Source organism: Chelonia mydas, chromosome 15 (assembly GCF_015237465.2).
Source record: "Chelonia mydas isolate rCheMyd1 chromosome 15, rCheMyd1.pri.v2, whole genome shotgun sequence".
Classification (NCBI taxonomy): Eukaryota; Metazoa; Chordata; order Testudines; family Cheloniidae; genus Chelonia; species Chelonia mydas.
Window position 1 is genome coordinate 1828083 of NC_057856.1, and position 26945 is coordinate 1855027.

Consider the following 26945-nt stretch of genomic DNA (forward strand, 5'->3'; position numbering starts at 1 on the left):
ATGGCATGTGGAGCGGGGCTGGAACAATTTTTATAGTGGGGGGGCTGAGAGCCATTGAACCAAACTGTAAACCCTCTATATGATGGAAACCCCTTCAGGCTAGTTCCAGCACCTCTGGCCTCTGGGTGCGGGGCGCTGGGCGTAGCCTGGGGTCTGAGGGGAGCTTTAGCGGGAGGTGGCGCTGTGGTTTTCAACTTGTGGCCCACGTAACGCGTTGTGGGCCGCATATGCAGCCCACCATGATCCATAGGTTGAGAACCCCTGCTCTAACCCCTGCTATTCCCAGCCCATCAGCTGTCAGGGCAGGTGCAGACCCCTCTCCAGCCTGACGGGGAGTGGGCCGTGTGTGCTGGGGGGCAGGGGCTAACCAGCCAGACCCCCCACTCTCACGGCCCCGGGGACCGCAGCAAGTCTGATTCCTCTTGCCAAGCGCTGCCCAGCTGGGCCCCGGTACCATGTCCCATACCGATAACCCCCGTCTCCTCCCTGAACCCCCCCTGTGTGGGGCAGAGCCCCCTTGGGGCATTCACCTGCTTGGCCCCCAGGTGCCCCATTGGCGGGGAGCGGCCGAGGGGAGACACCCCCACACGCTGCAGATGAGGGGCAGCGACTCAGGGATCTCTGGGCTCCAACAGGGGATCGAAGGGACAGGGCCCTGGTGAATGGGGCCCCTCCCCCAAGTGTATGGGGCGTGGGGGGGGGGGTCCTGTGGGTGGAGGGATCTGTCTGGCCCCTGGCCTCCTGCAGCTCCGCCAAGGGCCAGCAGAGGGCGCTATAGCTCGGCAGACGCTCTAGCCCTCGCTGACCGCGGACTCGTCTCCTCCTGCCCCGGCACTTCCGCTCGGAGGCTGGAGGTGGCGGGTCGGGAGCCAGGTGAGCGCCCGGGGCAGCGGGGGGGGCGGGGAGCACGGCGGGGCCCCGCGGTCCGGGGGGGCGGGGCTGCTCGGTCCGGGTGCGGGGGGGCGAGGCTGCTCAGTCCGGGGGTGAGGCCGCTCCGGTGCGGGGTGGGGCGAGGCTGCTCGGTCCCGGGGGGGCGGGGTGGGGGGCGAGGCCGCTCGGTCCGGGGGGGCGGGGTGGGGGGCGAGGCCGCTCCGGGGCGGGGCTGCTCGGTCCGGGGGGGAGGTGTAAGGGGTGGGGGGCGAGGCCGCTCCGGTGCGGGGGGGGGGCGAGGCCGCTCCGGGGCGGGGCTGCTCAGTCCGGGAGGGAGGGGTGCGGGGAGGGGGGCGAGGCCGCTCCGGGGCGAGGGGGGGCGGGGCTGCTCGGTCTGGGGGGGAGGTGTAAGGGGTGGGGGGCGAGGCTGCTCAGTCCGGGGGGGAGGGGTGCGGGGGTGGGCGAGGCCAGGCCTCTCCGGGGGGGGGCTGGGCTGTGTGTGATGAGGCTTCTCTGTCCAGGTGGCCGGCGGTGCAGGATGCTTTGGGCCCGGGCCCCTGAGGCCGTTGTTGGGGCCCAGCTCTGGGGAGAGCTGTTCTCGGGCTCCGCGCTCCCCAGGGCGAGACGCGCTCCCTGCCTGTGCGTGCTGCTGGGCACCAGGCGGTCACGCCGTGGCCACTGCCAGAGGGTCTGATGCGGGATCCTGTGCGCTGGGTCTTGCCGCCATTGGAAGGAGGCTGTCTGGGTCTGGGGGGGCGCTGGCTGAGTGAATCCCCAAGGACAGAGACAAGGAATGGGAGTGAGGCTGTGGTTCTCATTCCCTGTACTGATGGTGACTCTAACTGCAGCGCCCACAGGTGTGCTGAGTTCTTCATGGGACAGATAGAACGACAAGGACCCTACCCCAAAGAGCTAGCCATGTAATTTTAGCTGTGATGTGCCCAAGCACTGGGGGAACAGACCTCAGAGAGGGAATGAGGTTCTTGCAGCAATTAGATCAAGCAGCTGGCTTGGGTTTGGTTACATCTGGGGCTGTTTCTTGTGAGCAGTGAGGCAGAGGGATTTGAATGAGGACAGGGAATGGCTTGGCAAGGCAAAGCTGGGAGGGCGTTCATAAGAATGGCCCTAATGGATCAGACCAAAGCTCCATGTAGCCCAGTATCCTGTCTTCTGACAGTGGCCAATGCCAGGTGCCCCAGAGGAAATGAGCAGAACAGGTCATCATCAAGTGATCCATCATGCATAAGACATACATAAGATCATGCATAAAACATAGTGTGGAAAACAATATAGAGATGGCTGTGGGGCAAAGCAGACAAACAAATGAGGCACTGACGCATCCTTGGGGGTGGGGATATGATGTGATGAGGCTAGGTGGGATAAGCAGATGAGGCAGAGTGCTGGAGGGCCTCAGAGGTGAGCAGGAGGGGTTTGACGCTGAAATGGGGAGGCAGTGAAAGGATTCAGTGATGTGGGCAGATCACGTGAGGAGTCTCATTTTAGCAGATACACTCTGAGGGGGGTGACATTGATTTGAGGAGTTGAGAGGGGAGATGATTAGGACAAGAGTTATAGTGACTAGGATAGGAAGAGAGGGGTTGGATTACCCTCCCACTGGAGTACTAGTGCTCTGACAGTAGCTCCGGTTTGTTCCAAAGGAATTGAGGGACTCCCCTTTGGAGATGAGTGATTTTTATATTCCTCTCCTGCTCCACAGCCTGTGAAATAAGAAATGTCATCTGATTCAAGCAAGAAGAGGAAACCCAAGGTCATCCGCACCGATGGGGCCGCGCAGGAGAGCAAGCGGAGCAGGGCTGACCCTGACCAGGTGGGGTAGAGTGATTGTAAGCCTGTGACAATTCTGCATGCAGATCAGACCCCTGTAGGGCTGGTTGGAATGCAGAAGAAGAGGTTGTCGCTCAGCTCAGTGCTTTGTTCTGAAAGCTCTTGACATCAGAAAAATATCACCCCCATATGTACACTGTGTTATAAGGGTGAGCTTTTCAAAAGCACTCAGGGTTGGTCTTACGCTACTCTTACTGAAGTAAATGGGAATTTTAGCAACAATTGCCAGTAGCAATCACCAGCATCCTGAGAAAAGATGGTTTATGACTCTGGGAGCCAGAGTTTGCGCCTTGTGCTCTCTGAGCAATTTTCTTGCTGTGTCACAAGTTTGCACTGGCCCCCAAAAAGATCTTGGGGTGTTTTAAGAAGCCCTGAAAAGATTGAGGGGGGATTGGGTGAGGGTGGCAATTAAACTGGAGCCTAGTGCTAACGAACTGTCTTCCATCCTGTCTGATAATTGAAAGAACTTTACTCACTGCTCTTGTTCTTCTCTTGATTGTCAAATTACGTGGGGTGGGAACTGATACTGGCGTCTGGTGACAGTGTAAGAGACAGTCTGAGCTCACTAGACTTTGACATCCCCAGTGGAGTTTGCCGCACCAGCAATTAGTTAGATCTTCTGAGGATGCGTAAAGCTGCTTTAAACTTGGAATGGAGGGAGTGTCGATTTGAGAGACCCCCTTTTCAGAGGAGGGCGGGGGGATGAGTTGTAGTGTTGTGTGCTACTCTGTATTTCTGGCTCTTTGCAGGATGTGAAGTATTACAGTGAAGAGGCAGAGGTGGAACTCCGAGATCCCAACAAAGACTATGAACTCTACAAGCAAACCTGTCAGGAACTTCAGAGGCTCATGGCAGAAATCCAGGATCTGAAGAGCAAAGGCAGCAAAGACAGTGTAGGAAGAAGCCCCTAGAGTCCTTTCCCCTGAGCATTTTTAAATACCTTTCTGCTGCTCCAAGAAAGCCGTGGGTTTGAAGTCCACATGGCATCCTAGCAAGATGCACAAAGGGGGAAGGCGTTTATTACAGTCTCAGCAAAACCAAATAAAATATGAGGACTGAATAGCTCAGGAGAGTGGTGTGGGGACAGGCGGCCTTTTACCAGCAAGAGAATCCAGCCCAAATTATTGATTACCCCTGCCTGATGCCTGTTTGGGGGCCTGTGTGAAGCAAGTTGGTGGGTCTCGTTCTAGTTCCGGCTAGGGAGGTGTTCACATAGCAAGCTGACTCTAGTGACTGTTGTTTAGAGAGCGAAGAGCATGGAGATAGAATGCACCTCTGGCCCACACGGGGTGGCCACATCAGCTCAGAGTTGAGACATACTGTTAGGGAAAGCTTGCACTGCAGCTGCCTGTTCTGTGGCTGAGAGGAGAACTTCAGCCAGGGCTGTCAGGCTAGCAGCTCTCACTACACCGAAGACCATGGAAACAGGGGTGCGAGTCATTGACTGAAGTCTGTGTGCCTCCAGGATAGGGTAGATCCACCTGGTAATAGTCAGGCTTGTTTGATGATTGAACCAAAGGGTAAACACACTTGGTCTCTGAAAGGTTTAAATCCCAGTGAAGGATGTCACGAAAAAGAGCCCTGTACTGAGACCATGGGGAATCTTGTGATTCTGATCTCTTCCTGGACTAAGGAAAGAGTGTGGGGGAAAAACCTACATGTCTGTTTCCACTGAACCTGGAAATGTGTGGCACCTTAGGAAGTCCTAGAGATATTAACCAGTGTTTCATGTTTGAGAATTGTCTCATAGATTCCAAAGCCAGAAGGGACCATTGTGATCATCCCATCTGACTTCCTGTATAACACAGGCTGAAAACCTGCCTCAAAATAATTCCTAGAGCAGAGCTTCTTGAAAAACATCCAATCTTGATTTACCAAAGGTCAGTGATCCACCTGACTCTTGGTAAATTGTTCCAATGGTTTGGTACTCTCACTACCAAAAATGTATGCCTTATTTCCAGTCTCTGCAGATCCCTGCTTGTTCTAGTTACTTCTCCCACGCACAGTAACAAAGTGTCTCTGCAGTGGCAATCTACGCAAGCAACAGTTACTAGTGAGTAAACTTCCTTACGCCAGCTCTCCTTCCTACTTGTCAGGCTGTTGCAATAGAAGAGCGTCGGATCCAGAGCTGCATGCACTTCATGACCCTGAAGAAACTCAACCGTTTGGCTCATATTCGACTAAAGAAGGGGAGAGATCAGACCCATGAGGTACAATGGAGGCCAGAGATTGAAAGGGATGCTACCTGGAATGGCAGAGGGATTAGAGATCTTCTGGAATGGCAGAGGGGAAGTGGGGGTTACTGTCTGGTACCTTAGTACACACTGGATTAGGTCCAAGTGGTCTCTGAGTTAGAGGCTTACAGGGAAACTCCACTGAAGTGGAGCAGATAATCTAATAACTAGAATGAATGAAGAAGCAGCAGCACCCTCTTAATGTCTGACGTGATTTAACAGTCAAGAAGCTGCTGTTGATCTGATGTACAGCAGGGCTGAGAAGAAAATAGTGCCTTGCTCTTGTGTAGAACTTTGCATCCCTAGATCTCAAAGCACTTTACAAAGGAGGTGTGAGTATCATTTTCGCCATTGTACGGGGAGGAGAATTGACTGGCCCAAGGTTACCCAGCCGAGCTGGGTATAGGCCCCAGGGCTCTCAAGTACCAGTCCATGCTGCCCTGCATTTTCTCCCTCCTGTTCTATCTGGAGATCCTGCTTGGAAGTATCCATGTCGGTACAATCAGATCGTTCACGGTGAGGGAGATAAAGACACAGTGATGGGTGTTCCTGAAAAAATTTGACTTATGTTCTTATCAAGTAAATACGCACGTAGTGAGCTAAGAAGCTGTGTTGTTGCTAATCGCTGCAGCCTCTTCCCCAGAACGTGGCATGGCCTGTCCCTTGGTTCAGCCATGCAGTCTTTATTTTTAAGGTGGAGAATCAAGTTGATTATTCAGATTCCAGATTTCTGCAGGGATCAAAATCCTCTCTCTAGGTATTTCTAATTCACCCATTACCATAGCACCAGTAATTGTCATCTTGATAGTATATCAATGTAGAAGTAACTGGTAAATCCCAAACACTGTGTTTAAGATAAACCTGTATTAATTACTCATAAACCTCCAAGTAAGCTGAGTTGATACTACTGAATTCCTTAGAACAGGGGTCCACAAACTGGGGGGTGCGGCTGGGGCCTGGGAGGAAGTGCCACCCAGCTGCACTGCTGGCCTTGGCTTCCAGTCCAGCCTCTGCCCCTTTACCCCTGTCTGTGGCCTCCCCACTCCTGGAGCCACAGTTTCTCTTCCGGCCCCACTCCCGGTGTGTGTGGGGAGATGCGGACAGGGGTAAAGTAGGGCACGAGGTAAAAGGTTTGGGGACTACTGCCTTAGAACCTTCCCAGACTGGCTAGCTCCTGGAACCCTACATACCTGCATGCTTGCTCTAACCCAGTCACTGGTTTTCAGTTTTGCAAAACTTTTTTGAAGTGAGTAGTGCCCACAGGAATGAAAAGCCTTAGCAGTGTCCTTATAGCAGGCACATAGAGTTACAAAGCCAGCCTCTCTTCTGATCTGACAGCTTTTGTTTGCAGTGGTTATAGATTCAGAAGGGACCACTGTGATCATCGGCCCTGACCTTCTATTTAACACAGGCTGGAGAATTAATTATTCTTTGAACTAGAGCAGATCTTTTAGAAGAACATCCTATTTGATTTGGTTCTCACCTTGCATGCCCTGATCTCCCCACTAGTAATGAACTCAAGGCCATTTTGTACAGTCTGGTGGTGGAGTGCCAACCAGTGTCCATGATACCTCCTGGGTTTCACCATGGCCATTCCATAAAATCTGCCATCTCCAAATGGCAGCCCTTGGTCCTTGCCATCTGTTGGGCATGTTGCTCTATTAATTCCGGTTTTATCTGCACTGTTATTTTTACGCTCACCTGATCACATTCTTCTTTCAGGCAAAGCAGAAAGTAGACGCCTATCACCTGCAACTCCAGAACCTATTGTACGAGGTGATGCATCTGCAGAAGGAGATCACCAAATGCCTGGAGTTTAAGTGAGTACAGCAAGAGAGAAGGAGGCTGTAACTTGAGTTGCATGTGTCAGATACAAAGGGTCTTAGGGAGGGTGTAATGCCTAGAGTCACAAGGAGAGCCTAGCTCCCATCACTGAAAAATCATAAGAATCCTGAATGCTGCCATACCAGGGCTGAGAATCTGGCATGTGGTCTGGATATCCTGGAGATTCCTGGGGCAAGTGGAAGGAGACTGGTGCATAGGGAAGATCAGGACAGTCAGGATAAATACTGTGAAGGTTTTTGATAGGAATTGTGCTGGTCTAACAATGTTTTCTTTGGATCAGTTTCTAAAATGCTTAGCTGAACTGCATCAGTGTAGTTATTCCAGAGGCTTCACCTTCCACAGTCAAGTCTCTGAGCTCTTACGAAGTGCGACTGTCCCTCGGCTGACTTCTGAATAAATCCCAGGACAGACAGCCAGGCAGGGAACACATACTGGCAACACCCAGGAAAGGAATGGCCCTGTTCAGATATGAACTGTGCGCTTAGCGGGGCCTGTTGCAATTTTGCTTTCTGGAACTGTAGTAATTCATGTTTCAAGGTGGGTCTCATAATCGGGAAACAAATAGTGAATGCTGAGGTTGTGAGATTGCCAGTAACGGTGCAGCTCTGCACTGGGATTCCCAGATTCATCCCTTCTCCATCCCTGCAGGTCAAAACATGAGGAGATTGATCTAGTGAGCGTGGATGAATTTTACAAAGAGGCTCCTCCAGAAATCAGCAAACCTGACATTACCCTCAATGAGCCACACCAACAGACCCTGGCCCGCCTCGACTGGGAGCTGGAGCAGCGCAAAAGGTAAGCCAACAGACCACCATTCAGATCAGTCCTGTCTCTACCTGGCACCAAGCGTTTGTTGGTGTATATTTCACAGCCCAGGGACATGCACTTTGAAAATAACTTTTTGTATTTCACTTGTCAATCACTAAATGAAACAAACAATACAGTAACAGCAAAGAAAGGCTACACAGTCAGTTTAAACTAGTTACTAAAGGACAAATGGCAGATCCCTTTTTAACACACAGATGGGCCTGTCTCTCAGAACTGTTTTTACTGTTTATTCTGAACAGTGTCTTGATCCTGTTTTTCAGTTCAGGGAGTCTTCTCTTATGTGGCTAATTAAAGGGAGCCAGAGCTATGCCCTGGTCTCTTCCCAGAGGAACAACACCCATTGTTTGACAGAAGTGGGCTGTGAAGGGTGTAGTTCTGCATTTAAAATGGCCCCCTCAAGGATTAAACTCACAACCCTGGGTTTAGTAGGCCAATGCTCAAACCATTGAGCTATCCCTCCCCCAACATATTATACATACCACAGGGTGGAGCTGAGAGCATGCAATTCTTTGTCCATTGCTCCATTCCAAAGAGTCGTCATTAACAGGGGCCCAACCATCACCAATCCGAAATCATCCATCGGTAACCACAGGAGGAGCGTCCTGCCAAAGGATTGCTTTAATGTCCCACTAAAAATGTCTGCACCTTGGAAACCGACTTTAAAAAGCAAAGAAGAGCTAGAATGAGGTTTCCCCACAGTAGTGAGTGGAAGGTGTGTGGTTAAATCACTAGTCATCTGTGCAAATCCTAGCCCTAGTGCCTACAGTGTTCATGGTCTCTTTCCCCTCACTTGGCAGCTCTAATTTGTGGGGTGTTGTCTCTTGAACTAGCTTAAAAGTAGGTTTTATTTATGAGAACTCTTCTGACTGGAAGCTTTGTGGTTTTTCCACTTCTGCCTTCTCCAGCCAGTCACACACCCTCCCATAACATCATATGATAGTTATGACTATGCCTCTTAGCTAAAGCTGTGCTTCTAAGTGAGGGCCTGTGTAAAACTGGCATCGTGGGGTTCTGTGTTTGTCTCAGCAGGTCCATTCCAGACAGCCTTAGCTTTCCTGTCTAAACTGTTTTTCTGATGGAAAATTGGATTTTCCACAATCAGAATTTTTCACAAACGGCTCTGCTTTCCCTGTCTGTTTCACCCACTCCATTTGTTCAGGGTGAAAAACTGAATGCTCAAAAGCTGAAATATTTTTATTTTGAAATGCCACCGCAGCGTGTAATGGGAGTTGTGGTTTGGCTGCCCCATGCTTCCATTCTTCTCTATGGGCCAGGTTCCCCTGCTGGACTTCATCTGCCATGATGCAAAACTGCTGTGATACATGCTACCCCTCTTCAAGAGGGGAGACCATGGTACATCCTGGGAGATGTAGACCAATTAAGTAGCCTGTATAGAGCAAAATGGAAGCATTAGGCACCCACAGTACAACTCCCATCAGACACTGCGGTGGCATTCCCAAATCAAAATATTTTGATTTTCAGGCTTTCTGTTTTCTGATGAAAAAAATCACAGGGAGAAAGAACCATTTTCTGATCAGCAATTGTCCTCAGTTCACAATTAAAAATAGTGAGGGAGGTTTCCCCTCTTGGGCTCTCAGAGTTAAGCTGGTCTCTCTCTCATTTATCAGAGCCAGTAGTAAAGATTCTTTAGGTCAAATAAGTCCCTCAGTGTTATGTGAAACCTCATTGTCTTCCAGGAGTTTGCACAGCTATTACTGATAGGCACTTAATAAAAATTAAAAAACCAAAATGCTTCTGATGACAGCACAAGATGGAAAAGACTCTCCTGTAGCTGTTTTAGCTCAGCAGGGCTAACAGACCCAATAAAGCAGCATGAAGAATATACTTTGTCGCTGAAGTCAGCAGTTGAGATGCGAATATGGGAGCAGATCAGGGGAGTAAGGAGGGGCCATTCATACGTCCTCATTTCTTAGAGTAGAAGAGTGCTTGGCATATGTTGCTGTGTTTACTAAATGGCACATTTACTCTTCAGTTTTCTCAAGTAGTTTCTCCTCAGTTTTATTTTCATAGATTCCAAAGCCAGAAGGGACCAGCTAGTCTGGAATGGAGTTTACTACCTGCTTTGGGATGCTTCCACAGGCAACCCAACTCTGAGAAGATCCGTGCGGAGATCCCACCTCAACAGTTATCTCTTAACAGTTTTGCGCTCTCTTGAACTCTCTTCAGAATTCTTTTCAATTTTCCCAGTTTTCCGGCTCTGCTAGGTTTCTTGCGGTTTGTCTTCCCTTTCCCTTGGATTTTAATGGACTCTTCATTTATCACATCACTTCAGAGGTGACAGTAAGGTCAGATATTGATCAAAATAGGCTCTGAAGCTGACTTCAAAGCACAGAGTGACCTATCTCAGTTCGGGAGCCCCTGCCGGTGGAATCCTGGATCCTGAGGTTTAAAAATGCACCGATAGGGAGCAGAGATTCTGATCTGACATCTGTCTCCTTTGTGAATGCGGTGCTGTAAATGAGCTTCTCTTGTGCAGGCTGGCAGAGAAGTATAAGGAGTGTCTGGCCAACAAGGAGAAGATCCTGAAGGAGATAGAAGTGAAGAAGGAATATCTGAGCAGCCTCCAGCCCCGGCTCAACAGCATCATGCAGGTACTTCCTGAGCTTAAGAAAGCCCCCCTCTTTGCCTGGGAGACTGGCTGCTTGCAGTGAGAGTCTGTGTGTTTCCTGCTAGATGGATCAGAGCCCTTTGTGCTGGCCCTTGCCTGTCTGCCCTCTAAACCTCAGTTGTTGGGAGGTAGATGGTGTGGGGACAGGCTGGCGAAATCCACAGTAAGGGAGGTTCAGAGCACTGGGAGCATGGGGACTGAGGCTGTTCGGAGGTGTTGGAACTGCTCCTTTACCTGTGCTTCCAGATCCTCACAGGGCGAGGATTTCCTGTGCAATCTCATTGTGCAGCGGACCCTGCTGAGGTGCTGGCAGAAGACTCGTTAGATGGGACCTTCCATGGAGAGCAATTGTAGCTTCCTCCCCTTGTGTCAGACTTGGCTGGGAAGAGTGGGTGAAAGAAGTAGGTTCTCTCCCATCTGCAGAGCCGTTAGTCCTCCCCCTAAGGAGAGCTGAGCTTCCCGGTGGCTGCTACTGAACATCCCAAGGGGCATCTCTGCCCAGAGGGTTGTGTATGCTCCTGGCGCAGGTTCCAGGTCTCCTGCACAGCCACATCGAGCACAAACCACTCGGTGACTGGGCTGGTGTGCAAACAATTCCAGTACCAATCGTGTGTGTGTGATTTGTGTCCTGCCAGGCCTCCCTTCCTGTCCAGGAGTATCTCTTCATGCCTTTTGACCAGGCACACAAGCAGTACGAGACAGCTAGACACTTGCCACCACCTCTCTATGTTCTCTTTGTCCAAGCCAATGCCTATGGTCAGGCCTGTGGTGAGTATCAATGTCGGGGGAGGGGAGTAAGGTGGTTGAGACAGCCTTCGCCTGTGTCACTGAAAGCTGTGATGTGAATGGAGCGGGGAGTCTGTCCCCCCATGGGCCAAATTTCACAGCTGCCTGCAGAAAATCCTGCTATTGTGAGACGTGCGGATGACTCTGCTGCATCCGATCCACTCTGCCTCCGCCACTTCTGCTTAGCTCCTCCACTGCTGCTCTCGGAGCCTGCTTGGGGGCAGCCACAGCCTGGGAGCCGGCCTGATGAAGCAGCATCATACGAGAACCTCGTTCGTTTGGCTGCTGCGGCTGAGCCCTTCGCCCCTCCCTCCCTCCCACGCCTCTCCTGGAAGAGTTGCTCTGAGAGCTCTTTTCAAACCTGTGCCCCACTCAAGGGATTGTGGGCACTGCAGCAGTGATGGCTTTAAAGCCAGCAGCCTAGCTCAAATATGCTACGTCCACAGCCCCCACGGTATGGCGCTGGCACTCGGCACTCCTGCCTGTTGGGCCGTCGTGATCCGGGACCATTCAGAACGGGCTGTCAAAGGCCATGTCTGCGCTGTTGGGACAACAGCGGCGTAGCTGGGTTGGTGGCGCTATGCAGGCATACCCCCATGGTGGGAGGGGTTTTTCCATCAGTGTCAGCGCTCCAGTGCCCCAAGCAATGGAAGCGTTCTTCTGTCACTCTAGCTGTGTCTACACCATGGGTTAGGTCAGCATAGCTGCGGCACTCGGAGGGGTGGGATTTTCACACCCCTGAACAATGTAGCAGCCTGGACCAGGCCTTACTGCTTGCTGGTATGGCGCTGAGGGGGGTTCAGCTCCTGCATGGCTTCCTGTAGTGGGACAAAGCCCATAACTTGTCAGGGAGACGTGGTCCAGGGCAGAGCCTTGAAATTGACATGGCTCCTATCCTTTATGTGGCTCGTGTGCAGTGAGGAGGTGATCCAACCCCTCAAGTCCTCTGTCAAAGCATATGGGTTGGCAGCTCCCAGGAGAGCCCAGACTAATGCCCTCTGTGCTTACTGTGGCTCAGTGCACTCCTGCAACTTCATCTGCCAGTCAAGGGGCCCCCTTCCTTGCCTGGCAAATTCACTGTCCCTGAGACCTGTTTAACTGTCACCTGCTTCTCAACACACACAGCAAGGGGATAGCACTTCTCTTCTTCACTCTTCCTCTCCCTTCTTCCCGCTCTCCCTCCCTTCCTTCCTGTCCTTTTCCGGCCCACCCCATTAGCTAACATGAAACCCTTCTCCCCAGCCCCTCAGGCAGGGTGAGTACCTTTCTTTCCTTGCGTCTGAAATCTGCCAGAAGCCCCCTTTGTAGCAGAAGGTGGTTGTTTTTAAAATAGCCAAATCCCCACCCCTAGGTTTAGAGCTTCCTAGAGCCCAGACAGGGCACAGTGTAGAAGCCCAGTGTGTGGCCCTCTCTAATTCTCTGTTTAGAGCTTGGATACTGTGGTGATGGGCACCCTGGAAAACCCTAAACCAGTCCCACAGTGAGCTCCTGAGGCTGAGACTCCTTAGGGGTTGCCAGCCTAGATTGGACCAGAGGTCAGTCTACTCCAGCATCCTGTCTCCAAGAGTGGCCAGCACCAGATGCTTCAGGGGAAGGTGTAAGAAACCTGCAGTAGCAAATGTGGGATAATGGGCCCCCATATTAGGTCTCCACCTGATCTCTAATAGTTATGTCCTGGAGCACCCAAAACTATTATTAATATAACTGGATATTCTTGTTATCCATATGCATGACCAATCCTTTTTTAGACTCTTGCCAAATTCTTGGCCTCAGCAGCTTCCAGTGGCACTGAGTTCCATAGTCTTAATTAAATGTGTGGAAAAGGATGTCCTCTGATCATTTTTGAATTATTCTTTTTACTCACTCATTCCAATTGCTGACATGCAGAGATGTGCATGCCAAATGCTGGTGACCAGCTTTCATCTCTGGTTCTTCTTTCTTCTTGTGATGTCTCATTTCAGGCTCCTCAGCCCACATGCAGTTACCTGCTACAGCGATGAGCCTGGTAAAAATACCTTGATGGGTGCTGCATTGCACAAAAGCCATTTAAGACAGGATCACAACCCATCTGGCATTTTGCCCCTGACGTAGGGGATACCTTGCATTGGGGGAACGGGGCATATTGATGGAGGGTAATGTGAAACAATAATCGGAGTGGGAAATTTGTGATCCCCCTCGCACCACAATGTCACTAGAGTGCCGTATGTCATTACTGCTGTTCCACCTGTGGAGAGGTGCACAAAGCATTGGATGGGAAGGTGATCTCACCACAGCTCTGGAGCATGCTTACAAACAAAATGTCTTGCATCTTGGCTGCCCACTAGGCACTGAATCTGCCTGTTGCTAGTGGGGAAGAGGCTACAAAAGTAACTTGACAAACTCTTTGGCATCCTTGCTTCCAAGCTTGATGCCTCTCTAGGTGGCTGGCAGCAGCAACCTTCCCTTTAACTGCATGGCCCTCAAGAAGTGCTGAATGGCGCTTTGCCCTCCACAGATAAGAAGCTGGCTGTGGCAATCGAAGGGAGTGTGGAAGAAGCCAAGGCCCTCTACAAGCCACCAGAGGACTCCCAAGGTAAGTTATAACTTGGCATCCCCGCCTGCCTTGGCCCAGCCTGGGGGCTGAAAGCTGATACGGGGGGTGGAGGGGGAAGGATCTGAGGAGCAGCGTTGTTCCTTGGGCAGGACTGCAATAGCTCTATAGCTTATCTCTGTGCAGTGGCTGCTTAAATAGCCTTGGCTCCTCCCTCACACCCGACTCACCCTCCTGGGGAGACGGGCGGCCGAGTGTTAGGAAGAGTCCCTCCAGCACTGCCCGGTGGCACGTGGGGGATCTCGGTCATGTGGAGGCTGTAAAGGGGCCAAAAGGCATGTAACACATCCAGGGCCTCAGCTGTGCTAAGTGCCCCTTTGTGGGCACCAGAGTCTTCTAGGAATAACACTGCAGTGCAGGGGTAGTGGGTCCCTGGGGCATGACTGTTTGGACAGTCTCTGAAATGGATCCCTGCGCTTGGCTCTTGCTTATCCCTCTGTTTGAATGTGCAGATGACGAGAGTGATTCTGATGCTGAAGAGGAGCAGACCACGGTAAGGGACTAGCACTGCCCCAATATTGAAATTCTGGGATCTCCTCGCATGGGTGGACCCACTTCTGTTTCTCCCAGCGAAGCACTGGGTAGTGCTTAGAGTGGGGGGCAGGGCTGGGGCTTCTCTTCCCTGCTCTGCCACTGATCTGATGTGTGACCTTGAGCCTCAACGTTCCCATCTGTAAAATAGGACCAATGATGCCTCCTGTTACAGATCCACAGGGTCTAGTCCATGCCCAGCCTATAACCAGTCCCTTGGGAGTGACCCCTTTAGTGCACTGGGCCCCAAGGACCCGCACAGTTCCACAGGGGCAGGCCTGTGGCCTCCACGACTCCAAAACTGGGCATTTCCTGTTTCTCCTTGACTCCCTGCAGCAAATCCAGCCAAGCCAGACTCCTGCAGGAGGCTTATATTGTGCTCCTAAAGTATCTGCAGTACCACCAGGCAGCCTTTCCAAACCAAGGTAACGATTTCTTAGTCTCCTGGCCTCCAGAATCGGAAAGTCCTTTGGTTAGCAGGAAGGGTTTATTTAAATCAGCAATGTAAATCATGATTTAAATCACCCAATGGAAAACATAACTTATATCATTGATTGTAATCACCTTTTCCATTTGTACTTCAGTGATTTTTATAAAGAAAAGTGCAACTTTATTGGTTGATCTAACCATGAAAACATGTTGATTTACAAGTAAATAGAGCCTGTACACTAGATTTGATACATTTTTTTGTTACCTTGGAGGATAAACTGTAACTATATCAGTTTATTTAAATAATTATGTAGCTTAATAGTTTCAAATTCTTATTAATTGTACACGTTCGGTAAGTTAGAAAAGGGTGAATGACATATTGCTTATTTACTAGGTAATTCACTTTTTGCTCCTGATTTGTGTCATTCTGCGTTAGGGTGGTAACTGGAATTGAATTAAACACACAGAACAGCATAATAAGATTTATTTTTATTATACAAACCAACTTTTAAATGTTTTGGATACATAAACTTCTCTTACCAAAACGTGTTTCCCATTTACAACTAAATAGGGATTAATTGTAGTCAGTGAATTAAATTGATTATTTCAGGTCAGCCTGGGAAAATTTTCAAATATGCCGATGGGAAAGTGACTGGAGCTTAAGTTCTTACTCACCTAAGTCTCATAAAAAGGATACCATTTTCTAAGTTGCTTGGGCTGTCCTTCAGACTTTCAAAACTAGTAGATTTCATACCCTCCCTCCCTCCTCGTTTTCATTCATTTTAAACTGGTTTACAAGAAAAACTTACTATGACTGGAATAACAACATCAAAAAGAATCTGATTTTAAATAAAATCTAATTTAATTTTTTTTTTCTTTTTTCAAAAAAAGCCTCACTGATTTTTCTGAACCCTGGTGTGGAGAGGCAAAGGTTGGGGTAGAATTCAACCTGGCCAACACTGCCATCTGTCCCTTTCTCCTGAGTCCCTAGTATCTGTCTGCCTCCAAAGGCGAGCTCTTAGCTCATAGCTCCTTTCCCCTTTGTTCTCCAGCTCCAGGCCTTTGCTCTGCTTCTCCCTGCAGGGGGGGATCTGCTTCCTCTTGGCTGTGGGTTTCTAGGTGTGAATGTCCTGGCTATTGGGGTTCCCTTTGCCTTTCCAGATCCCCCATTGATATGGGTCAGTTTCAGCCAATCCTGACACACCCATTTATACCATCCCAGGCAGTTACATGGCCCAACACCTCCTGTCCCCTCCTCTGCCCCATGAACAGCTTTTTAACCCTTTATACTCCGTGCATAGCAATGCAAAGCTTGGGGGAAACAGAGGCACACAGAGGATTAATAAAAATATTACCAAAATTCTCCCTTTGTCACACCTCCCAAGAAGGGGATGTGAGGGTTAATGTTTGCAGAGCCCTTTAGGGGATCCATTTTCAAAGGCAGTGAGAGTTGAGCACTGAATTGCCCTAAGTGCCTTTGGAAATCTCCTCCTCAGAGGTTTGCATGACTGGGGTATGTGTATGCCAAGCATTGCTCACAGCTGGCTCTGGCAGGGTTCAGGTTCTTAGTGCTTTGGGAGAAGGTCCACTCCGAGTATGGGCCGTCAGACGTGCAGATGCTATTGGAGAGAGCACTCAGCAACTCCTGAGATCTGACCCCGATTACCCTTTGTGGACTTGGCAAGTCACAGCTCTGTGCCTCAGTTTCCCTCTCTGTAAATTCTCTACCTGGCACCCAGGATGCTGCATGGAGTAGTTATAATTAAGTTGCCGTGTAAGTGCTAAGCATTGTTTTGCCTGCAAAAGACAGAGAAGCTTGCCCCATTTGCTGTGAACACATAGCCGTGGGGTGGGAAGAATGTGACATGTTTTCAGGTGCTGTGATTCTGCTCTCCCCTGCTGCAGAAGCGTCGCCGCCCCACACTGGGCGTGCAGCTGGACGACAAGCGCAAGGAGATGCTGAAGAGACACCCACTGTCTGTTACCATTGACCTCAAGTGCAAAGGTACAAGGGCGTTAGACTCCAAGAGTCAGGTTCTGATCTCAGTGTAAATCCATTGACTTCAGCGAGCCATTGGATGTACACCGGTGCCTGTGAGATCAGAATGTGGCCCCAGGAGTCGAGTTTCAAAGATCCACCTTTCTGAGTAGCTGGGGGAGTCACACAAGAGTTCCCCCTACATGAATGAACAATGATCTTCACGGCAGGTCGGCCCAGAGTGAGCCAAACCATTCCATGTAGGCAGGGGGGGACAAAGACAGGAGAGACCAGTGCCCTGGCCTCTCAAACAAAGGGGCAAGTGAACTCGAACTGTGGTACTGGTGGAGTTGCCAGAGTGCCTTGGCGCAGCTGTGCTGGGGAGAGAAACTTGTCTGGCTTTCTACTGTATGGTATTCTCATGCCCTCTGGATGGGCCGGGGTGTTTGTTCCTCAGTAGTCTCTAGGCTGTTCTTTGTTTGCCTCTCTGCTCTCAGGCACAGAGGGAGCAGAGTTTTATCTGTTGCTTCTGAGAACATAGAGCCATTGGTGCAGAAATCAGGGCCCTCTGGCCGTGCCCTTTGGCCTCTGCACCAGCAGCTCTGCACTCCCGGGCTTGCAGGGAAGTGCTTGGCTCTGCCTCCTCCAGCAGAGACTCCTCTGCATGGAGCTTGGCACCCTGCGACACCAGAATTCAGGAGCTTCTGCAGCACTGTTAGTCTTGACAGCCTGTGAGACCACCTCTGAGGGGAACCTCGCCCTGCAGTTGGTACGGCCTAGCACAGGACAGTGGCTGTGCTGGTGCACGCATTTCAGAGGGCACCTCTGTGCCATTTCCAGATGTGGCAGTGCTTGTCCTGTTGGCATGAGGGACCAGGGAGAGAGGGGTTCCTTGGCCATGTGTTGCACTCTTCTCACATATGTGGGATTCCCAGGGTAGCAGTATGTAGGGTCTACAGCTGTCCAGTCTCAGGCTTCCACAAGCGAAGCAGGATGAGGCGGGTCAGTACCTGGATGGGAAGGCTCCAAGGAAAAGCGGTGCTGGCAGCTCAGCAAGGGGCACACTTTGCTTGGCGTCAGCATTGCCCCAGGGCTCTGGCCTGCGGCTAGGGGATCAAACTACCTTTCAGAGGAGACCTAGAACCACAGGCCTCCCACCTATGCTTATTCAAGATCCTCAGCACATCTCGTTAGAGAAGGGGTGTTCACTCCAGTGGCCTGGCCAGATCCCAGGCTGGGATATTGTATGCTGCCCCTGCACTTTCAGTTCACCTGGATCACTGACTCTCTTATCTCAAGTTTCCTTCCCCTGATTTCTAGCTTAGAATTGTACATAGTTTCCTCCCCCGATTTGGTGTCCATGTCCACATCTGGCCAGTCAGAGTCAGCAGCCACATGAACCGGTGAAAGCAGCATGGGGTTTCTGCTCCTCTTGACTGTTTTCTTCCTTTCTTGTCTGCCCTGCTCCTTCATCCCCACAAATGGCTTTTCTTTCCCATGCCATCGCCAATGTCACCACGCAGACGACAGCGTGCTCCACCTGATCTTCTTCTACCTGATAAACCTCAATGTCATGACGGTGAAAACCAAGGTGACCACTGCTACGGAGATGACCACACCCATCAGTGCTGGGTAAGCCAAGCCCACGGAGGTGTCAAGGCCAAGTCTGTTCCCAGTCCTTGCACTGGGGATGGAATTTGTCTGACCTTGATCTCACCGCAGAGGAGCTGCTGTCCTCCGCATTCTCTGTTCAAAGTGACCCTAGGGGGACGTGCCAAGCCCCCAGCTTGACAGAGGCTTGACTGGGGTTGAGCGCAGCAGAGTGCTTAGCAGGACTCCTTCGCCCTGGCCTCTGAGAAGCAGCCGCAGGGCTGCGAAGTGAAAGCTGTTGTCAGGATGTGCCTCGCTCCTCCCTTCCCTGGCTGAAAAGCTACAAGCTACTTTCCGTTGAAATGCTGCCTGCATTTCTCCTGCCTCCGCTTGAGCAACCCAGTGGAGCTGGGACCTGGCGGCTTTATGTCAGCCTGCCCTGCGTGAGGCAGAGCGTGAAGCGCCCACCAGCAAGGGGAGCTGGAGACTTGAAAACCCTCCCGAACGAGGCAGTGGGCCGCATTGCTCATGCAGCGTCCTTCCCTTCAGCAAGGGGGACCCGTCCTGCAGCCCTTTGTCGGCCAGCCGCCAGGGTGATGCAGCTGCTCACGCAGCTACAGTTCGGGAGGCGAGGGACTGAGTTGTCGGTACAGAGACAGAGTCTTTCTCTAATCTGATTTATCCTTTGCAGTGAGACTGAGGGATCAGGGTAAAAGGAGACGGTCACGTGGCTTTGATCATTGGGAAAACAAATCTGCTTCCCTTGGAGTACCGCGTGTCTGCTGCCATGGCCAGCGGGCCCAGATTAATAGGTTAGCGCACAGGCAGAGGAGGAGCTGGGGCATCTCATCTGCTTGTCACATTTAATTACCATCTTGCAGATGAATGGTTTCCTTCCCTTCCCCAGGCCTGTGTCTGGCGCTCTCCCTCCACCTCCTTGTTCTCCAGGTCACCTTGTCTCAAGAGCCGTGGATAATGCCTTCTGCTGGAGAACCCATCCAAGTTTGATTAGTGTGAGAACTGGGCTGAAACTGCAGCTGCAGAAACCTGCCCTGGACGTTAATTCAGTAGAAAATGCCCAGTTCTGAAGGAGCTCCAGGGATGAGATGGGAAGTGGGAGCTGCTTGTCTGTGCATCTCATAGCATGAGCTTCCACGTGGCAGTGGACAGATCCCCCGGCTTGGAGCGCTTTCTCCATGGCAGTGCCCCCTTGCTGGTCGGGGCAGGGAGGAGGGATGTTCCTGTGCAGCAAATGCTTCATCTGCTGGAGTCGTAGTTGGCAGCAGGCTGCCTACAGACTCTCCCAGCTGGGTCCTTTGTCGCCTGCAGCTGCCCTTCACCAACTTGCCTCCCCTCCTCAGGGCCCCATGTGCTCTGCAGCGAGCCGGCCCTGTGTTCTGTCGTGGTTTGGGGTGTGGTGCTGATTCTGTGGCAAGTGCAGAACACCTTTCAAACAAAGGTTTCTGTTGCATGGTGTGATCAGCCAGCTGCCCCTCTTGTCTGCGGGGAGATTAGCAGCCATTTCTTTTACACCAGCTCTGCAGTTTGTTTTCAGCAGCCCACAGATTGGCCGTCTTTAGGTTTCAGCATCAACCCATTTAGATGGCTTGGCGAAGCTCACCCCTCAGTTGCTCTTCCAGGTTCCCACAAACTCGGCACATCAGTGCATCAGGTTACACGCGGGTCGTGTTTTCAGTTATCGCTACAGCTGGACAGGGGAAACAGCTTCCAGGAAAAGGAGATTCTGATTCCAGTACTACGGCCAGGGGTGAAATCCGTGGCTGTGGGGCCCTGAAATGCGCCTCGTCCGTTGCCAGTGCACTCTGCTCTTAATGATCCCAAAGAGCACTGTCATTCTGGAAACTCTGTGGCTGACTTTACCCTTCCTTCTCCCCCAGAGATCTGCTGTCTCCAGGCTCCCTGCTGAACTGCCTGTATCCTGGGGATCACGGGAGGAGAACTCCAAATCCAGCCAACCAGTTCCAGTTCGATAAAGTCGGGTGAGTCGGCTGCACACCTGCCCCTGCCCTTAGTCGTGTCCAGCACCGTCCATGGAGGCCAGTCAGGCAGGGCAGCCTAGAGCAGGAGACTAGGGTGCTTGCATTGTTCCCATCGCGATGTGGGACCTAAAGGGCTTCTTCTGCCAGTGTGTGCTGTGGGGAAGCTTTCTAGCCCAGGACAGCTGGGGCAGCCAGGCCAAATGGCAATACCCTACACTCAGGGCTGGACTGCTGCTTCTGAAACAGCTGGGTGAGATGGTGGCTCGTCTATAATGGAAGCCTTGTTTAGCTGGGAAAAGAACTCTGATACCTGGAGTTCGGGACACACGTGCCTGCCCGTCTGGTGTGTGCATGGCTGCATCAGGAGCTGGAGTCATACTCTTGGTAAGTGTCGGGGAGGTGGGTCTGTCTGCTGCTTCCGGCACTCCAGGTTTGGCTCTCACACGCTGGGGAGACCGCCCCCTCTGTCTTAGGTGGGACTGTGATATTTTCCTTTTGTCTCCTAAGCATCCTGACCCTGAGTGATTATGTGACAGATCTGGGGCACCCCTACATGTGGGTGCAGAAGCTGGGTGGCCTGCATTTCCCCAAAGATCAGCCTCAGGTATGTCTGAGGCACAGCCTCCGGAAAGCAAAACCCTAGTGACGGAAGGTGTTTCCTAAGGCCCTGCCAGGCTGTCATCCCCTCTGCTCTACCCGATGGCTACTCTCACACTTGGGATCTCAAGCCAACGGTTGCCATTCTTTTAGGCTCCAAAGCCAGGTGCAGCCAGCTTTGGTGGCTCCTGCAGTATCAAAAGGCAGTCACTCCTGAGCTCAGGAATCTAGCTGCAGCTTTAGGGGACAGGCTGGTCTTGCCACAGTCTGGCTTGGCAATGGCCCAGCCTTGTTAGTTTGCTGGGAGCCAAATCTAGCTCCTCTTCCCAAGTGGGCGTTAGTCTCCTTCAGGCTAATTAGATGGAGGAAGATGAGCATGTTCCAGAGAGTAACCAGAGGGAAATGTATTTTCCCAGTGTGCTGTGCACTGTGGAATACTATGCTTAAGGGATTCCAGTACAACCAGCTGTCGGCCCCTGCTAGTGGGTAAGGAAAGAAATCCAGGCTCTAGGTCACAGTCCTTCCTGTCCGCAGCACACAGTGACCGCAGATAACTCGCTGAGTGCCAGCCACATGGAGATGACTATGAAGTTGCTCAGGACGAGGCTGCAGTCCCGCCTGGCTCTCCACAAGCAGTTTGCTTCACTTGGTAAGGACACTGCACCCTCCCAGTGGTCTCCCTCCTCCCCTGAGCATAGGACATTGGCCATCAGAGCAGGGTTGTCCATTTGAATCCTGTTTAGAAGAGGTGACAATAATGTTTCCTTGAAGGGATTCCAGGGCCCTCGTCCTTCTGACAGACATGGTACGCGGCTCCTGCTTTCAGAGCAGAAAAGCGAGACTCTGGTCCCTGTAGTGATTGTCTCTGACCCCCCTTGTTGGAGCTCTGCTTACAGTGGCTCTGTACAAATGGCCCCGTGGGCGTCTCTGGCCAGATTGAACTCCCCGTATACTCAGTGGAAGGTTGGTCGAACTGGCCAGTGCTGCAAGTTCCACCTGGCTTCAGAAAGTCCAGCTGTTGCTTTCTGCCTTTGATGCTGTCACCAGCTGTGAAGGCTCTGCAGATAGCGTGTAGCTGGCAGTTTTACTGATAAAGTGTGAGGCAGGCTTTGCTTCAGCTCGCTCACTCCCAGCAGCTGGACTGGGTTGCGTTCACTCTGCCCTCAAACACCACACTGGGAATCAGTTCGGCATGTGGAGAGAGATGAGTTGCTCACCTCACAGCCTGCACTTTGCCGAAGTTTCTCCCATCCATGTGCAGACCTGCCCCATCCTGCGCAGCCTGTGGGCTCTGGAGGGATCACGGCACAGGTTGGTGAGCTGCCGGATGCTCTCGCATGCCCCTCTATTCAGTGTCTGTAGACATCAGCTGCAACTAAAGAGGCCCATGGACTCCAGATTTGACTGTACCTGAGCTTCTTCCCCCCTCCCCCATTCTGTCTTGGTTGTCCCAGACAGTGGTAGTGGGGCTTGATCCTGCCTGTGGGTTTTCAGTTCAGCTCAACTGGGTTTGTCGTTGCTTTCAGAGCATGGCATCGTGCCGGTCTCCAGCGAGTGCCAGCATCTTTTCCCTTCCAAGGTCGTGTCACGCTTGGTGAAGTGGGCTGCGCTCCCCTACGAGGATTACCTGGTAGGTGCAGATAGCCTTAGGTGCAACGCCAGAGCAAGGGACCAGCTTCAGCTTCCCACTCCCCTGGCAGAAGCAAATCAATAACCCTGCACTTTCCCGTCTTCGGTGCCCACGCTGCAGATCTGAGCACACAGCTTTGTTTATCCCCATTCCCCGGCGTCTCCCCCTGCAGGAGCTGTCCTACACCAAAGACGTTGTGGAGGCTGGCTTGGCTGAAGACACTCACCTCTATTATATGGCTCTGGTAGAGAGAGGGACAGGTAGGTGTGTTTCCCCTCCTTTGGTCTCAGGCTCCAGGGAGTGCCGCGTGTGGCTTCCTTTGTTCCCTCTGACATTACACTCAGAAGCAGCCAGTGGTGTCCTCATGCCATCTGTTCTGCAGCCCTCAAGCCCTGAGGAGAGGCTGGCACGTGGTGATTGTCCTTGAAAGGCTGAGACGTCACTAGCCGGTGTCAGCAGCAGAAGCTGTTGGGACAGTTAGATCAGTGGGTCTCAACCTTTGTGGACAACTGGGCCCTTTCACTAGACAGTGGCCCCGTGGCAATCTGCCACTGTTCCTCCCCCAATAAGTGACTGGCGTGGGCTCTTCTAGACTTTGACTTGGGCCAGTGCACAGCTCCAGTCTGCCATCTGGGGGTCCAGGCAAAGCTGTCTTCCCTCCTCCCTCACTCAGCCCGCACCCTGGGTTCTCCCTGGAATCCTGGGAGGCATAACCATGCCTGGAAGCTATGCTGGCTTTCTTTCCATCATTGCCTCCCTGACAGGCACCAGTGTCGCTCTCCAGAATGCTCTGGCTGTATCACTGTGAGTGGCTGGTTGGGGGAGACAGAGTCCTCCCAGGCCATCAACCTAGATTCCGAAAAGCAGATCCAGTGCGCTGGAAACAAGCCAAACTGGATGAGAGGGTTAGGGAGCTGGTGCGGGGAGGAGGTTCAGGGGTAGTGTGTAATCCTAGATCTCTTCCCTTGCACGTCTCAGCCAAACTCCAGGCAGCTGTCGTGCTGAATCCGGGCTACTCCTCCATGCCACCCATCTTTAACCTGTGTCTGAACTGGAAAGGGGAGAAAACCAATAGCAACGATGACAACATTCGGGTAAACTGGAGGGGAGAAGAGTCTTCTCTCACTGGGTCAGATCTAATGTGGTTTGGAAGCGCCAGAGCCACTGTTGTGTGATGCCAGTTGCTGGCCTGTTGGAAAGAGTAGATCAGCAAACACGGCAGAGGCCAGGGGGTGAATGGGCTGTGGAGTCTGAACTCCCCTCTCGCCTTCTGGAGGTAGCCTGGCTGAAGTATCTTGGTAGCAACTGTGCCAGGCCTGCTGGAGGGGAATGGGGGAAGACGGAGAGATCTAGGGTTTCTGGGGGTGTCGAGCCAGCCCCTTCACCAGAAAGCGAGGTTCCTGCAGCAGATCGGGGGTCCCTGGAGGAGACACTGTCCATAGCGTAGGAAGGGAAAGTAATTAGTGAGCTAGCCAGAGTTCCCTGTGAGACTGATCCCATCCCCTGGCTCTTGCAGGCAATGGAGAGCGAGGTCAACGTGTGCTACAAGGAGCTGTGTGGGCCAAGGCCTGGCTACCAGCTGCTGACCAATCAGCTACAGCGCTTGTGCGTCGTGCTGGATGTCTACCTGGAAACAGAGTCCCATGACACCAGCGTGGAAGGGCCCAAGGAGTTCCCCCAGGAGAAGATGTGCCTGCGTCTTGTCAGGTGAGGGCCCAGCCCACTGCCAGGAGGCCCTGGGGAATGGGCAGAGGGCTGCCCTGGAGCCAAGGCAGACACACAGGGACCGTACATAGCTCTCTGGCCAGCAAGACTCCATGTGGGGGACACGCCAGGGAGGTAAACGATTAACATGAAGTGAATCAGAGGCCGTCTAATGAGGCCGTTTCTAGAGCTTCACTGTCTGCACTGTTCCCTGGAGTGTGCAGCTCTGCAAACCGCTTCCTCCCTTCCTCCCACCATACACTTGATACCAGCTGAGCATCACTCGGCGCATCTCGTTCGCTGCCTGCAGAAAGATCTCTCCCCCACCTCCATGAGATGCGGTTCCTCCTGCCCCCGGCTTCTTCCTATTGCTCTTGGCATGTAGAACAGTTCCACCCAGGAGCCAGCCTGGGCTGCGCCGAGATCAGCCAATGCCATTTACTCCCTGTTTTCCAGGCCTTGGTCTTTGTGGCTGATACCTCTCCTCCCTGCCACCTCCTCGACTGATCTGCCCCACACAGGCCCTTGATTGAATCCTGCACCTGAGCAGTGGAGATCCTGGGCGGAGCCATTCAGGATGGTGCCCTGTGAGCTGAGGCTCTTGTTTCTCTAGTAGCTGCCCCTTGCTCTCTGCCATGGCGTAGCGTGGATGGCAGCTGCTCCTTGCCAAGAAGTCTGTCCTGGGCTCATCCACACCTGCTGGTCTGGCCCTTAACCATGAGTGATGGACCTTAAAACGGTGCATTCCCATGGTCTGTCCTGCCACTAGGTAGAAGCTTCTTCCCCACCCCCAAGAAATGATTTCTCAGGAGCATCCCCCTGGTCAGGGGTCTCCTGCTGAACCCACCACACACATCTCATTCCAACAAGCAGGTTCTCCTGCTCTGGCAGGTGCCTCTTGCCTTTTTATCCCTTTCTCCGAGCACTGGACTAACGCTCACAAGTCGCCCCAGTCCACACTCAGCCAAAGAACAGTCACTGGGCAGGCTTCCCCCAGATAGTACTGCTGTTCCAGTCTGAGCATCCTCCCAATCCCTCTCCCACTGCTCCGTGATCCTGCCCTGCAGCTCCCTGGCCAGCTTGAGCAGCTACTGCCTTTGAGCCTAATTGTCCTGGCAGTTTTGCACTGGGGCAGATGGCTCTTGGAATGAGACTGTGAAGCTCCCTGCAGTAGTGACTCTGAATGAGGCTCAGCCCATAGGCTCCTGGTTCGTTTCCTCTGCACCCACACTTGAGAGATCCCCCTCATCCCCTGTCGATTCTCCCCCTCTTGAAATGCCACTGATTCCCCCCAGCCTGTCTCGCCTGCCGCTCTGTTTGTTTCACTCTGTTCTTCCCAGCTCCCCTCCCCACTGTGCTGAATAAGACTGAGACATAGGATAAAAATCCCCCTCTAGTGCAGTGGTTCTCAACCATGAGTCCAGGGCCCCCTGGAGGGCTGCAAGCAGGTTTCAGAGGGTCCTCCAAGCATGGCCAGCATTAGACTTGGGCCCAGGGCAGAAAGCCGAAGTCCCACTGTGTGGGGCTGAAGCCCTGCCACCTGGGGCTGAAGCCAAAGCCTGAGTAACTTAGCTTCACGGGGAAAATGTGTGGCATGGGGCCCCAGGCAATTGACCTGCTTGCTAACCCCTAACGCCAGCCCTGGCTTTTATATGCAGATAACCAGTGGTTGTGGTACAGGTGGGCTGTGGAGTTTTTATAGCATGTTGGGGGGGCCTCAGAAAACATTGGAACCCTTGGTCTAGTGCATACTGCAGCCTAACCTCCCCGCTCTCTCCTCCCCTCTTGCAGGGGGCCCAACCGCATGAAGCCGTTCAAGTACAACCATCCTCAGGGGTTCTTCAGTCACCGCTGACCCCATCACCCGGATTGTCCTGCCTCCAGCCACTGAACTCCCCCAGCACTTGAATCTCTGTGTGACCGTTGTTCTCAGCTGGTTGGGGGTCAACCACATCCCGCAGGAACCTCCCCTGCCCCTCCATGCAGCGCTCTCATTCCAGCGTTGCTTCCCAGGGGTGTTGTAAAGTATTAAATTGTAGATGAAGAAAAGTCCGTCTCTGATCCATGTGTGTGAATGCCAGCTGCACCTTGGTAGGTGGGTCTGGTGGCGGCCCAGCTGAGGGGAGCGGCTGGATCATTGCTAGCGATGCCTATTAGGGAGCCATGCTCACAGCTTCTCTAAAGGGTCCCGGGTGGATGTCCCAAGGGCATGGCTTAGCAAATAGCCCATGAAGAGTGGCAGCTCCCAGGCTTCTGCGCTAGGGACACAGACATGATGGAGGAGATGTCATTGGACTGTCACTCCCTTCTCATTCTCTGTGCCCATGCGGGCCTTTTCAGCCACCCGCCCCCATTTGCCCCTCTGTCCTGCCCTTCTGCTGGGCCCAAGAGAGGACTTTGATCACCCCTGCACCAGCACTTCCAGGCCTTGAAGAAGCTCTTTTGATCAGGGATGGAAAATCCTATCCCAGCTCCTGTGGGAGGAGCTTCGGCTCCTTTGACTCCAGAGCCACTTCCCTCCTTTGCCGTGAGCCCCTGGCAATGGCAAGTGGAATGGGTGTATGTGTGAGCCCACAGCTGCAGGAGTGTGGCTGGGCTCAGAGGAGGTGGCATGTCTGAGCTAGCTCGGGGTTTGCTCTGAAACCTAGCAGCAAATCTGCTGTCTCAGAAGGGGGGCTCCTGGTATGCGCTGCCCCTTGCCTGGCTCTGTCGGTTCTCCCCCTCTTGAAATGCCATTGATTCCCCCCAGCCTGTCTCGCCTGCCGCTCTGTTTGTTTCGCTCTGTTCTTCCCAGCTGCCCTCCTCACTGTGCTGAATAAGATGGAGACAGAGGATAAAAATAGCCCCTTAATGGAACCT

The 26945-nt window shown here is 52.5% G+C and overlaps 1 protein-coding gene across 5 annotated transcripts; it reads left to right on the forward strand.

Moving 5' to 3' along the window:
* The first annotated feature begins 735 nt into the window (after positions 1-735).
* THOC5 (THO complex 5) lies at positions 736-26135 on the forward strand. 5 transcript variants are annotated; one of them, XM_037878443.2, is made up of 20 exons: positions 736-873; positions 2588-2698; positions 3465-3608; positions 4812-4925; positions 6672-6769; positions 7443-7589; positions 10120-10234; positions 10887-11019; positions 13532-13609; positions 14080-14120; positions 16493-16592; positions 18089-18197; positions 20054-20155; positions 20663-20759; positions 21287-21401; positions 22279-22382; positions 22555-22642; positions 23361-23476; positions 23899-24089; positions 25878-26135. In XM_037878443.2, exons 2-20 carry the CDS (start codon positions 2603-2605, stop codon positions 25939-25941), a joined length of 2052 nt encoding a protein of 683 aa, XP_037734371.1. In that variant the 5' UTR covers positions 736-873; positions 2588-2602; the 3' UTR covers positions 25942-26135. The 5 variants fall into 5 exon arrangements, with proteins under 5 accessions (XP_037734371.1, XP_037734374.1, XP_043385815.1 ...); XM_043529880.1 differs by lacking the exon at positions 736-873 and adding an exon at positions 1374-2087; XM_037878444.2 differs by lacking the exon at positions 736-873 and adding an exon at positions 1769-1790.
* The last annotated feature ends 810 nt before the right edge of the window (positions 26136-26945 follow it).